This window comes from Parambassis ranga, chromosome 17, assembly GCF_900634625.1.
Source record: "Parambassis ranga chromosome 17, fParRan2.1, whole genome shotgun sequence".
In the NCBI taxonomy this organism is placed as follows: domain Eukaryota; kingdom Metazoa; phylum Chordata; class Actinopteri; family Ambassidae; genus Parambassis; species Parambassis ranga.
In genome coordinates this window covers 20,995,488-21,010,241 of record NC_041037.1, presented here as the reverse complement: position 1 = coordinate 21,010,241, position 14,754 = coordinate 20,995,488, and the positions used below count along the sequence as shown (strand labels likewise).

Below are 14,754 nucleotides of genomic sequence, written 5' to 3'. Positions count from 1 at the left end.
TGGAGTCAGTATGACTTCCATCAGCTGGCGGAGACCTGTTGCTGTTGGTGCTAATGTTTCCTGATAACCCGGATCGCTGACAGCAGGACTATCATCCGACAAGCAGCTGCTTCCTGTTGAGCCTCCAGTCAACATCGCTGCTCACACCCACTCCGACACCGCGGTGTGCCGAGCGACGTGACCCCTGACCCCTCCTGACAATGACTGTGTTAATAATTCAGACGCACCAGGTGTTGACTGGGTGTTGAGGATGTCTTTCTATTCATTTTTAACATGTTCAGTGAAGAAGGAGCCAGTTAGCCTGGTCAAAGGCTCCCAGTCTTTTCAGCTGCAGCGCTGTTTTACTTTGGAACAGCATTAATATTTTACAGTTATAACATATAGCTTCCACATTGACCAAAAGTCACTTCTAGTTGTACTTGATGCTTATGTCTTTGCTCTATAAATAATTACCTGACTGATGTACGGCGTGGTGAAGAAAGAGCCGAGACAAAAAGTAGGCTCTCAGTTTACTGATCTTTGTTTCCACTCATCGATGGCCTTTGGGTAGTGACCCAAAGAACTACATTGCAAATACAAGCAGCCTTTTCTCCCCCTTAGACATAGGGTGAGGGGTGAGGAGGATTAGCAGTTAGTTGAGGTGGTTCAGACACCTGGTGAGGATGCCCCCTGGACACCCGAGGCAGACCCAGGATGTAGGGGAGGGATTGTACCACTCAGCTGGCCTGGGAACACCTTGGTATGATATAGATGCTGTTGTGGTTTGCAGTTTTTTAAATTAGCCATGTTGCTAATTGGAGCTGGTGGATGTTGGCATCCAGAGCTGTAAAGCCCGGCATACACTGTGCATTTTTTGTCCCGATTTTGAGTCGTACAATTTTATGGGGTTGGGCCGAATTTTTAGCTTTGTCGTGCTTCTTTAATTGCACAGTGTACTGGGGCTCCTGAGAGGCGATTAATGTCGCATGAACGGCGATCGGATGATCAGTTGAATTTCTGACATGTTTGATATTTTTGTCGCCCCTCGTGAGAGTATCGCACAGTTTAAGCAGAGATATGGCCCGAAGTCTGCATTTTCCCCCACTGCGCATGCGTTTGCTGAACAAGCTCAACATCACTGTGCCTACACGCAATTGTTTCAGATGATAACAAACTTGGCAGTGCCCACACGGCGTTGGACAGAATTGATGGAGGCTGTATTTGAAGAGCTGAGGCAGCAACACGCAGCACAGATTGTGACTGACTTAGATATTTTCTTTGAAACAGCATCAGCTCCGGGTTCAACATGTTTATTTTCCGGTTCAATGTGATCACCTGAGCACCTGAAGTCACGTGTAGTGTGAGCAGTGACGTCGCAGCCGACCATTGCACAGCACAGTGTGAGCACATACATCGTGAGCTTTGACTTGACTTGAGTTTTATTCGTACTGTGTGAGTTGGTGTTAAACACAGACTTCCCCAAAATCGCACAGTGTATTGGAGGCTTAAGACTACTCGTTGTATTGGTGGTATCATGCTTTTCTGTCTATTCAGTCTATGGGCCTTTGCCAACTATTGTTTTATTAATTTAGTCCGTTTAATTTTATAATGTTGTCACCAATTTACATGGTGAGCTGTCGTTAGCCTTACATTTGTCGTAGCTAATGTTAGCATCGGCTGATAAATGATGTTTGTGTTTAGCTAAAGGTTTTCTGAACCTCTGTTTAGGTGAGATGTGACTCGCTTGTTGGATTACTGTCAAGAGAAAATGTACTTTGAAGAAACGGATTTAAACTGCATGGACAGGAGATGGCTGGAGTGAAGACAGCAGTAAATCTGAATCATCCCTGATACCGTTTAAAGGAGTTTCTGGCAGGAAGGACGTGCTCTAAATAAACTGTCCCTGCCTGAACTCACAAAAACATCAAACCACATGCTTGCTCTCTAAACGTTGACCATCTCGAAGCTGAGCCTGGACTCTAAATATATTCCGACCACAGGGCCTCTGAGCTAATGCTGACGTCATCTGTGGTGAAATAAGGCGCAGGAGCCAGAGCTGGTCCTGTGGTGAGTGAAGGCTGGATGTGAATGAGCAGTCAGTGCTGTCAGGATGAAATAGTCCTGCTGGAGCCTCTTAGCATGGATTCTTTAGTGTCTGCTCAGATTTGAACTGCACATCAGCTCACCATCCTCCCTCCTGCAGCGTCTGGCAGCTGAATCCATGAGTTTTGTATCCGCTTTGTGGAAAACTGGAATAAATACCTGATGGTGATCTCAGTATGTCTAAAGACGGTTGCAGCAGCTGTGTGTTCAATCTGCCTGCTGGTGGGGGGGGGGGGGGGGGGGGGGGGGGGGGGGGGGTTTGAAAGAGACGTCGGCGTTTACTCTAATATATTATTGTAATTTCACGTTTCCTGCAGCAGTGGGTCAGTTTTCTCGCTGTGGCGACCCACAGCAGCTGCATCAACGTAGTTTAAAACCAGCTACAGCCGGCATCCTTCTCAGATCAGGGCCCTGAAGTCCTCCAGTCGTGTGGTCTTATTGAACAGCAGGTGTTAAGAGATGAACCCTAATGGAAGAACTTTGCTTTTTGCTTCATGCACCAAGAAAGCTGCAGGTGGAGTTTTAATCAGCTAAATGAATATTCAACTTTATATAGTTACATACAATTTATATATGAAAATATACTTTACCAACCATCTTTACAAATGCAAACTCAGCACGTCAGCAACAGACTAACTTATCAAAACAATGCATGAAATGTCATGTTCTCCAGGCCTTTTAAATTATTTCTCAATAATTTCTGTTGTTGACAAAAAAGTAGAGCTGGTTTGATAGAGTTGTTTCCATTTAGGTTCCTTGTTATACATGAATCAGCTGGTAGTGAGTAGCACTGATACCTGTTCATAGTATAGTGTTACTCTCCAGCTACACTAGAATACTGTACTGGAGAGTACACTGCTGTGCAATGCTAAAACCTGCAGTTTAGACATTATTGTAGGAGTTTTCCAACACATTTGTCACTATAGGTAAAAACCTAAGCTCTCATTTTGTATTTGCTAGCTTTGTACAATATTGTGTGACTTCCTGTCCCTGCTTATTGGTGTGCTGTGTGTTCTGGGTTTAGCCTCAACCTAAGTCAAGCTGTTAGTAGGGCTGTGTATTGGCAAGAATCTGGCGATACGATACATATCACGATACACATGCCACGATACAATACAATATACGATATATCCCGATACTGTAACAAAGGCGATTTTTTATATTTTATATATATATTGTTTGGAAAACCTCATCTGAATACTCGTAATACATCTTTCACAAGAACAAAATGTTTTATAAATAAATTATAACTATTTTTAATTCTAAGAACATTGCACAATGCAGCTGTATCTCACATTCAAGTTATTTATTTATTATTAGTTATTTTATGCTGAAAGAGACAGTGTGCACCACAAAAGTAAGATGTTGAATTTAATGTTTGCTCATAAATAATGAATAAAAAATCGATTTGGCCACAACTTAAATCGATACCAGTATCTCCAAATAAAATATCGCGATATATCACAGAATTGATTTTTTCTTACATCTCTAGCTGTGAGGGTACATTTCTTGGGTGATTGCCTCTTTGTACCCAGCTAAATGTTTTATTTCTGTTAGCTAGCCTCTAGCTTAGCTATTAGTGTGGCTTCTCGCTCTCTTTCTGATTTTTCCTGTAGCTGCGACAGCTCACCAGGGTCAGGTACCCAGTGCAGACTGACCTGGTTCTGCTGCTGCTGCTGTAGCAGTTTAGCAGCTGGTTGAAATGGACCACCATCACCATCAGCTGCTTTGTTTATGCCTTAAATTCAAGCTACAAAATGGTTAAAATGTATAAAAACAACCACACTGACATCACACAGGGAGTTTAAATTAGCAGAGTGTCCCCAGCTGTAAGAGTGGCGACCAGGGTTTGATAATCCTACAACATGAACACCTGATGAAACGGCTTCATCCAGAAACTGTTTAAAAAACAAATCAACATCTGGAGTCAGCAGCTCCTCCGCTTCTGATTGGCTGCTGTGCACTTGTGCATGTTTTATGGCTGCTGCTCTGCATGTTCATGTGATAACAATTAGTCACACATCACCCACACTGGACCGTGTGTTCGTGTACAGAGGGAACCGGTGACTTTCTTTCTCCCACAGTGCAGTGGGGCCGCTCTGTTCATCCTTATAAACTCTTAAAGGTTTTTATAGTTCCATGTAAAATGTTTGGAGGGAGGTCACAGCTTCCAACATAAACTCAGACCCTAAAATGAAACTGGTTTTACTGAGACGAAGCCTCTGCTCCAGAGAGGAGCCACAGCATGTTTTAATAAAGGGAAAAAAGAGCACCTTTCTCTGGATTATAAAAAAAAAGAAGTCTGAATATTTAGAATGAGCCGGATGTGGCTGCAGAGCTCCTGACACACACACATGGTTTCGTTTAACCCTGTATGAGCGCGCAGCCGTGTTCTAAATTCATTCCTCCGTCAGGAAAAGCTGGAGGTTCGGAGCTGTGATTAGGCTGATTGGTGTCTGCAGCTTCTTGATGTGGCAGCAGAACAACAGACAGGAGGGAGAACAGCATTCTGCAGGGAAGTCTGGCCCCTTTGTGATGTTTTTGTCCTCCTGTTGTGTAGCATTTTCTTCTGGTTAACATGCTGTGTGTGTCTGTAAGTCAGGGCTTGTATTTGTCTGTATGGAAATGAGCTCAGATGAGTCACATTTGAAGACCAATATCAGCAGCTTTGCATGTCTCAAACAAATAAATCATCTTTGGAGATAAACTACAGCCCCCTGGTACAAAGCAACAACTACTTTACGAGGTAGAACCAAAGATCTTCACTTGGACCCCGTTCACACTGGGGAAATCAATCCGGCTAGAGCGGGATTCGGGCCGTATCCGGATATATCTGGATTGATTTTAGTCCACCTCTCGGAGGTGGAACGAGCCAGATTGGCTTACATCTGGCTCAAGTCTGAGCGCAAATGCAGCTAGCGAATACGGCTAGCAACGTGATACTTCCGGTTCACAGGGACAGTGTCCGGGTCACGTACAAAAGCCGTATGTAAACAACCGTTGAACTACGACAGCTTTGCCCCGGGTTTTTTTCCACAGGGCTACAAAGGAATAAACTGCTTTTAGAACTGAAAGAAAATGAAAGAACGAGCGACACTGGACAAAAAAAACAATGCATGCACACACACGGTCCTACCACGGCCTGAACGGCCTGTATATTACGAGGCGCCACCTAGCAGTTTGGAGGACAACAAGCAAGCCGGGTTAAGCTGGATTGAGCGCAGACATGCGTGTTCAGCCTGCTAATCTGGACATAGCTGCGGTTCCATTTAGTGGGTTTGGTTTATGATACTTTCACAACTTGTTCTCTGCAACAAGTTTCTCTGCTGGTTTTTGCTGCTGGCATAGAGTGGGATCAGATCAGCATGGCGACTGTGTAAACAACTACCTTTTAGAGAACTTTCTTCCCCTTGAATATATCTACACACACACACACACACAGATCTCCCACCACCCACAGTTCTTTCACGTCAGAGTCTGGAAAAATCTTCAGAAACAACATGTCCTGTACTGTGAGTCTCAGGCCTCTGCAGGCTCGCTGAGCCGGGAGGTTAGGTGGTATGTAACATCTAATTAAGGTGCATTAAGGTCTGGAAATTCAGTAAGGTGAAGCTGACATGAAGGCAGCAGTTATTATGACAGATGATGTGTATTCAGCACACAGCAGATAAAGCTGCCGCCTGGGGAGGGGGAGGGGGGAGTTTGCTCATAGGCTAAAGTCGGAACGCAAATGCGGCTAGCGAATCCAGCTAGCGATGTCATACGTCGGGGTTCACAGGGGCAGTATCCGGGTCATGTACGAAAGCTGTGCTTAAACATCGTTGGAACTATGAAAGATTTGCCCGGACACCTAGCAGTTTGGAGGACAGCACAGACGGCGGATTGAGCTGGATCGAGCTGGATCGAGCTGGATCGAGCGTGGACACGTGTGCAATAGTCAGATTTGAAAACAGGTCTGAACGTATCCAGTTTAAAAGCTATCTGGATTGACTTTCCCCAGTCTGAACAGGGTCTGAGTGAAAACTCGAGCCTTAAGCAGATTAAAGAAAAGTTTGGATCCCAAAGATGAGCTGATAAGAGCAGCTTTTATGGGAATAGAACATTAAAGGAGGTTTCATTTCAGAGGAAATCTGGTTAGACAGGCCTGCAGCCCATAGTACAAAACAAACTCCATCTAATGCGACAGTTTAGACGAGCTTCACGCTCAAGGACCATAATTCTTTTTCTTTATGAAAACTGTCCAAGATGATGGAAATATTTGTTTGATCAACAGGGAGAAATAAAGTGTGTGTGTGTGTGTGTGTGTGTGTGTGTGTAGCCTCACACACTGTAACATCAAGGTTTAAAAAGTACGGTTGCACTGAAGCTGACTTTCGGTCAGTGTCCTTGTTGGTTTCTGTAACATTTACACATTTACACCCTGTGATACAGGGACACAGTGACACTGACTCCAGGTTTACACCCTCATCATTGTGTCACGAGACATTGTGTGTGTGTGTGTGTGTGTACAGTATCAGTGTGTGTGTGAGTACAGTGTCAGTGTGTGTGAGTACAGTGTCTGTGTGTGTGTGTGGGTACAGTGTCTGTGTGTGTGTGAGTACAGTGTCTGTGTGTGTGAGTACAGTGTCAGTGTGTGTGTGTGGGTACAGTGTCTGTGTGTGTGTGAGTACAGTGTCTGTGTGTGTGTGGGTACAGTGTCAGTGTGTGTGTGTGGGTACAGTATCAGTGTGTGTGTGGGTACAGTATCAGTGTGTGTGTGAGTACAGTGTCAGTGTGTGTGAGTACAGTGTCAGTGTGTGTGTGTGGGTACAGTATCAGTGTGTGTGTGGCTTGTATGTTTTGCATATATGAGTTGCTTTGTACGTTCATGCCATGTGTTTTGCATTAGAACACGTCAGCACGTGTGTAGTTGTGTGTAGACGGTGTGATTGTGCAGATAAATGAGTTCACGCTGATATGTGTGTGTGTGTTTCTGTCACTGAGTTTATTGTGTGTGTTTGTTTTGGTGTGTGACATTGTGAGGCTTTCCCAGACCTCCTGAAAGTCAATACAGCGACATAATCAGTTCCCACAATCCCCTGCTCTCCGTTCAAATGTAAACAGCTGAGCTTGTGTTGATTAGTGTGAGGTGTGAGCTGATTGGCTGAAAGGCTGAAGGTCGATGTGCGCTCCTGGACTTCCTCCTGGCAGTAAACAGGAGTGTATGTTTCGATTGTTGTTCACTTGCTGTCATCAGAGGGAAGCTCGACACACGTTCTGGTTCCAGACGGGGTGGAAATGACACACCTGTCCATCGGAGAGGAAACCTGTCAGACCGACTATGACTGTGACCCACGGATACTAAAAGCTTTTTAAAATGACAGGATCTCAGTCTGAGTTCTTGATTTCTATTGGCTGGACGAGAGACAGACATGAGACGGTTACTCACTTTATAAGCTCATAAAAGCAGTTCCCTCTAAAAGTTAATCATTAATCCGTTTAATCAGGCGGCTGTGCTTATCTCACCAAAACAAAACAGAAGGTCTGAAGCTGCGAGCAGCTGAGAGGGGCCTGTGTCGGTGCCTAATACATAATGAGTTTATGATGACTTTTTTTTTCTTCGACCACATGAAGGACTCCAAACACACCTGCACCCAAACAGTTAAAATAAAAAGCCTTTCAGACTTCAGATCAATGGAGCGTGACGTGCTGCCTCTGATCCGCCGTTCACCCTTGTTCCTCCTCAGGCAGCCTGGTGGTTGAGAGAGTGATGGCGTCGTTAGCGTGCGGGGCTTGTACAAACAAGCAGCCAATAATCTGCTCCTGCAGAACCTGCCGTTCTGCAGGTGGCGACGGATGGCGAGGGACAAACTTACATCATACAGTGATGATTATAGGTGTAATTTTCAATAAGAGATCAGCAGATGTTGAATTGTCTGTTACTGAATGGGGGGCGAGCATACCCAGAAACCCCACCCAGGCACACAGAGAACATGCAAAATCCACAGAGGACCTTCTTGCTATGAGCTGTGACCATGGAGCCCATCGAACAAACCCTCAGCTTAAACTTTAATTCCCTTTATTCTGCGTCAGACACGCTTGCAGCCATGATTGTGTTGTTTCCACAGGTGAACAACAAGCAGACTTCAGACTGAGTGTACAGCCGCGGTGTGGCTGACTGATGGAGGTGTGCAGCTGTTGTTGGTGATGTGCGTGTTTTGCAGCACAACTGGTGCAGACGGGGTTAAAGTTCACGCTGTAGAAAACAGCTGGAAAACTCCGGCTGCTGTTGTTTTTATTGGTTCAGTGTTTGTCTGAGAAACGTAGGCTGAATCAAAGAGTCGCAGTAGCTTGCACCATCAGCAGCGTGTTGCGTCTCAGCGAACATACCAGCAGTTGTGTTGAGTCAGAGTTTAACAACAAAAACCCCCGACAGGCTTCCCCATTGAAGGCTCTGATAGAGAGGAGGGCTGTGGTCGAGCACAAGACTCGGTCTGTTAGGGGAGAGGAAGTGGAATCTCTCAAACAAGACAGCTGCTCATTCCTGACCCCGATGGCGTACGAACGCTCCCAGCACAACAGATCCCCGTTCTCCCAGCAGCCCCCTCCCCCCCGCCGGCACCCTGCAGGGAGAGCAGGACCCACACATGTCAAGGTTACGCAGGGAAAATACGCACAGGGGACGGGGCGCTGCTCGGGTTCTACTCCCAGGGCTTTCAGAGCGGGAGGCTTGTGTTGGTGTGTTCAGAGCTGGGATGAGGGCCAGAGAAGGAACGACATGTAACACACACATTTACATCACATGCTGGTGCAACACAATACTAATTCATAGCAAACACTTTAGAGAAGGGCTAAATAACTCTACTTTTACTGGCTGTTGTCACCAATGTTTGCGCCCACAGGTTGATTAGCTCGTGCTTGTTTTCCTTCAAGAACTAGAACTACAACTTTGCCTGAAGACAAACATTCACTGTAGTGTTACAAAAAGACAGGAGGCTCCCGCTCCAAAAGCTAGCTTGAAAATGGAAAAATATTTTGTCTCAACTGAAAGTAGAAAATATTCTGATTGTTGATGAAGATTCTCGGTCATCCAGGTGCCTTGCTTCAACCTTCTGAATGAGTTGCAGATTCACAGCAGCCTCAAAGTGAGGACTTTTAGATTATTAATCGATCAATATTCTTTGCAAATTCTGCAGAAAATTAGGAAATTTCAGTTTTGTCCCAATCAGGAAACAGGGAGGTGGCTTTAATGATGCTACAGAGAATGTAGCACTGCTGGTCTTAGTATAAAGGTCAGAAGCTGATGGAATTCTGAGGGGATTTTTGTGACACTGTAGTAAACATCATTAAAGTTATTAAGCCTGACTACAACAGTGATTCCGTCTGTATTACTTTCAGTGTGTGTTTGCTGGTCGTCACACACTGAAGCAGGTCTCAGGTCAAAATATTTCCTCGAATGTGACGCCTGCCGTCAAAAAAAAACAAATGCTGACACAGCATTCAAACCCAAACAACAGCCTGTTGTGAAGCCCACACAGCACTAAACATCTCTGACAGTTGTCCGGTGTAAAAATTCTCTTCGTGTTGGTCATGCTCCGACGCCTCCGGCTCCCCTCTCTCAGACACTTTGCTCTCTCTCTCTTAGCTGGATCGAGGAGCTCAGAGGTCTTTCTGGTGCAACAGCTGGGCATTGGTCCAGGGCTCCCAGTCCCAGCTGAGGCGTAAGAGTCATGCTCATCTCTTGACCAACGGTGGATTATTTTTTGTTTTTGCTTTTGTATGTAGAACTGATGTGAGGAGCTGTTTTTGTTTTCATGGCTTCAGTGGTGATCAGCCCAGCAGATTTGACCTCACCCTCTGGTGTCCTGTGCATGTTTGAGCTGTGTGCAGCTATGGTTGAGATGCCGTTGGTGCTGAGTGCTTATAATGTGTTTTTTTACAGTGTGGTTTTCATCCATTAACAGAGATATGCAGCCCGGTCCAAACAAGATCTTTGATGTTAAGAGTTCAGGCAATCAGCGGTGATGAATGAGGAGAGGAGGTGAGGGAGAGGCTTTGGCACAGAGCCCTACTTTAAATGGGGGTCAGAGTGTGTGTGTGTGGAACAGAGGGAGGGGTAGATTAAGAGAGGAGGCAGGGAAAACACAATAAGGTTGTGTGTCACTGTTGGACGCCTCTTTTTCTCTTGCATGGGTCTAGTGAGGGTGGGCGGCACACGCTGCACACAAACAACATGTGTGTGTGTGTGTGTGTGTTGGGGTAAAAGAACCTTAAAAAGTGTGCCGTGGGAGGAGGGAGCCTCTCTCTCCCTCTCTCTTTCTTTACCCTGACTTGTTGGGAGCATCAGATTCCTCCGCTGCTGCACATCAGGAATGTCCATATGTTCTGTGCCGGTAAACAGCACACGCCCTCTTTTTGTGTACGGCACAAAGCAGCATCGTTCTTTGTTTGGTTCCTTTTTGGAGCATGAAAGGGTCAGACGTCAGCCTTTGTTATCATCAGAGTTTTATGTCTCTTTCTTGTGGAAATTCTAAAATGAACTACAATATGAACTTTTACTTCCAAGTCCCATGAAAAGAGCAAAACCAAGTCAGTCTGTCACTGTGTGTGTGTAGTGAGAGTAGACGGTATTTCATTCATTTATAAATAGGTAGACTTTACTAAATGCTGTGAAGTGAAAATAGTAATAAATAATAAAAAGTAAAAAGTTTAGAGCAGAGTTACAGGTCTGCATAATTTCAGTATAAGGAGCTGCTGCGACAAGCTGACACTCAGGTGGTGCCATCGTGGATAGACTGAGAGAAGAGCCATTCAAAATGATGTCTACAATCCCAAAAACAGTTAATTCAAAAGTTTCTTTTGTGAGTTTCTTCCGAGCGTCACGTTTATTTCTCCCCAGGAGGCTCAGGACTTTCTGAATCGAGCCGTTCGCCTCTGCAGAGAGGGCAGGCGAAGGTTTAGAACAACACACGGCTCCCCTCTGATCCACTGCTGACGCTGCAAACCTGAGCTTTACTGTGTGTGTGTGTGTGTCTGTGTGTGTGTCTGTGACATTCATTCATCTCTTCACTCCTGCCACACTGCTCTATATGTGAGTGAGGGATTGTGGGTCAAAGGTTGTTTATATGCCGTGTTCAAAGAGAGGGAGGGGGGGGGGGGTCTCACAAAAGCACAGTGCTTGTTTTTCCCATTAGCATTAGCCTGTCACGCTAATGAACAGCGGCACATGTGGCTATGCGATTAGGAGGGATTCCCTTTAAGGGCCTCTCGGTTCTTTACCTCAGTCATATTTCACTCTGTAATTTCTGTTTCACATCAAACAAACATATCCATAAATAATCTGCTGGTCTGAACAAAAGATTCTTCAAACATGCAGTCAAGACTCCTGAATCCCTCAGATTCACTCACAGAGCGGGGAATTCCACTGATTAAACCTCCAGCTGTTAGCCGGGGGGCAACCAGGAGCTGTAAACTTAACAGGTCAACAGGTAAAAAAGTGTTTGCAGGCTCTGCCCCGCTGTCGGCCCTTAAAAAGCATCCATAAACATGCAGCTTTACGGGCCTCCGGGGCGACGGCAGCCTGGCTGCAGGTGGAGAAACTCGACACTGCAGCGCTGTCATGAGTGCAGAGACCCTGGTTTGATCTGAGAAAGGTCACTGTCTTGGTAACGCCATGGCAACGTCAAACCGGTGTCATCAGCAGAGACCACAAACAGAGCACTACATGTAGGAAGGACACACGTTTTAGAGCCGAGTGTCTGAAGAACAAGAAGGCATAGAAACCCGGACTGTCTGACACCACATGTCGACTGTAGATTAACGATACGCGTAAAAAAGCCACATGGATGACATGATGACTTTTCTTATTCATGTTGTGTGGCCAATCAGATCCACATCCTGAAATGATGGGTTTTGTGTCACCTTAGATTGGTCGTCCTAACCTAGAGTCTCTGATCAGACTGAGTCAGCGCTGATCGAAGCACAAAGCTCAACCTGTGAAAGTATTCCTGTGTGTGTGTGTGTGTGTGTATGTATGTATGTATGTGTGTGTGTGTGTGTGTGTGTGTGTGTGTGTGTGTGTGTGTGTGTGTGTGTGTGTATGTATGTGTGTGTGTGTGTGTGTGTGTGTGTGTGTGTGTGTGTGTGTGTGTGTGTGTGTTCAGCTGCAGGTTGGAAAAGGTAAACTCAGAGCACTGAGCACAGTTAGGTGGTCCAGGGAGGACACCCAGGTGGATCCTGATGTCTTGTGTTGCCAGTAGTGAGGGGCGACCATGCAGATATTAAACCAAGTTAAAATGAATGGAGGTACAGTGGGAAGCCGTTGTTGCTTCATCTTACAGTTGTTTAACCTAAATCTGTCTCTTCTCTCTGCAGGGGGAGTGGGTGTGGTTACGGGAGGATGAGCAGTACCTTCCCAGCACTGTGTCCTCCTGCTCTGGAGGTGTTGTTGTCTTTGCCACGGACTACGGACAGGTGAGAACCATTAGAAGACCCTTTAAACTGGACATAAAATACACAAAGACCCAGCACTGTTGACAATAGACCAGAGTAAAGGAAGGGGATTTATGTCATTGTTCCTGGTGGAGTGATCTGTCACAACACACACACAATGACTCTGTTGCTGCAGACTCCTCCGAGCATGTGATGCTTTTTGGTCCACAGGCCGGTCCTCTCTGTTTGGATACAAACACAGTTAGACTGTTCCCACTTCTTTCTGACCACAGAGCAACACTTAGAGAGACCGGCTCATAATTTAGGATCAGCTGAAGATGCAGCAAATCCCCTAAACCCCACATGCTGCTGTCTCTGATCCCTGTGTTGTCAAATCAGTGGATGTAAAGGAGGCTGAAAGACGTGTGGAACCCGGGGCACGCTGGGGATTCTGACAAAAAGTCCTGAAAATGTTCCTGTTTCCACGCCAACAGTCCAAACTTCCATTCACCGATTCATAGATGACAACTTTGTGTGTTTGTCATCACAAAAAAAACTCAAAGAAATGATCTTGATAGTTTGTGTTTGAAGGCTGGACCGGAACCAGAAATATGGAGGCCAGCAGTCACAGATGGAGGCTGTGTGTCCACATACCTTTGACCATATGCAGTGGTGGCTTTGTGTCATCAGTAAGCAACAAAATGAATCGATCCATCAGGAAGATTTGAAGCAGAATACTTTTAGTCTCAGCACAGTTTCATATTTGTATAGTTATGATTATTTGATAAACTTGAAGCCGACAGAACAGTATCGGCACTCTCTTCCTTTTTAGGGCTTGCACCAGTCGGTGAGTTTAACTGGCCCCCGATTCTCCTGTTTAACTGAAAGCCCAACAAACAATAACCTGCGAGGGCCGTTTGGGTGGATTAACTCTCGGTGCTGACAGCTTTAACAAAGACTTCCTGTGTAGCCGGCGAGCAGCAGAGGGTCGCTACCAGAGGACGGCCTGTAAATGTGAGCACCGAGGGATTTAGGTTCATGTCGAGCTGGCGTATTGTCCCGAAGACTTACTGGCAGATTAAGACATTCTTATCTCCTGGATCACGCTCACTCAGAGACTCCGTTACACTGAAGCTGCTGATGCTTCACAGAGTCTTGAACACTGTGATGGTCCCACACTGTTTAAACTGTAAATATGAAGAGGTCAGCCTTCTGCAGGATCGTTCATTTTAATCATATTTAGAACAATTCTCATACTGAATCAAAGATCACAGCGTGAGCTTCCTGCTTCCACCTCAGCTCATGCTCCACCTTCATGCCTGTATTGGAGGTTTATGTGGACTGTGATGCTGTTCTTAATTCACTGGTCGTTCCGTCACCTGTGGTCAGCTGTGGGTACTGACCATCAGAATGAGATGGTGAATACAAGTGGCTGAAAACTTCACCAGCTGGCCGGACTCTCAGTAAGAGATGGGGACTGGTCACCTGGAAAGAGCTTGGAGTGGAGTCCCTGCTCCTCCACATTGAGAGGAGCCTGTTGAGGTGGTTCAGGCTCCTGGGTTGGATGTTCCCTGACCATGTCCAGTCTACGAAGACAAGACCGAAGGGGTTATATCTCTCAGCTGGACTGAGAACACCTTGCCATCCTCCTGAAGGAGCTGGAGTAGGTGGCCGGGAGAGGAAGGTCCAGGCCTCCCTGCTTAGGCAGCTCCCTCCACAGCTCGACCCCAGATAAGCAAAAGAACGTGGATGGATGGATATAATGAGCATGTCCACAGATAATCTGTGAGTGCTAACAGTAGTCATGTTCCTGACCGGCTCTGACACTGTTGATATAGCTCCGCCCCCTCAGGCCTTCACTGGAGCGCCAGTTGTCCTCAGACTTTGACCTAATTAGGTCTCTAATTGATCCAGTTGTCTTTGGAAGAGATGAAGAGGGTCTGCGCCTGGAAAACAAAGCCGGGGGGGCCCGGCGCTAAGCCTAGCGACAGATGCTAACAGGAGTAAATCTGTGTGAAACAAAGCCATTAGACAGCATCACTGAGGAGGAGGAGGAGGAGGAGGAGGAGGAGGAGCCGTCAGGATAAACTGTTGTTTTTACTTACGTGGATCAGGAAAGTGAATTCACATATATGTTCAGACAAATTAGACAGACTTACCTTAACAATTAACTCTTCTAGAGAGTAGCGGGAAGTAGCTGCTAGCATGACACCTGAATGCCCTCAACAATCAGCTGATCGGTTCAATAACATGTAATGATGG

The 14,754-nt window shown here is 45.9% G+C and overlaps 1 protein-coding gene across 2 annotated transcripts in view; it reads left to right on the top strand.

Annotated features, from left to right (window-relative positions):
- The window catches only part of myo10 (myosin X), a 75,110-nt gene that overhangs the window by 15,678 nt on the left and 44,678 nt on the right, over positions 1-14,754 (top strand). For both annotated transcript variants that reach the window (XM_028427025.1, XM_028427026.1), the window contains exon 2: positions 12,436-12,534. In XM_028427025.1, the coding sequence (XP_028282826.1) occupies positions 12,436-12,534 (99 nt within the window). The remainder of the gene's footprint in view (positions 1-12,435; positions 12,535-14,754) is intronic.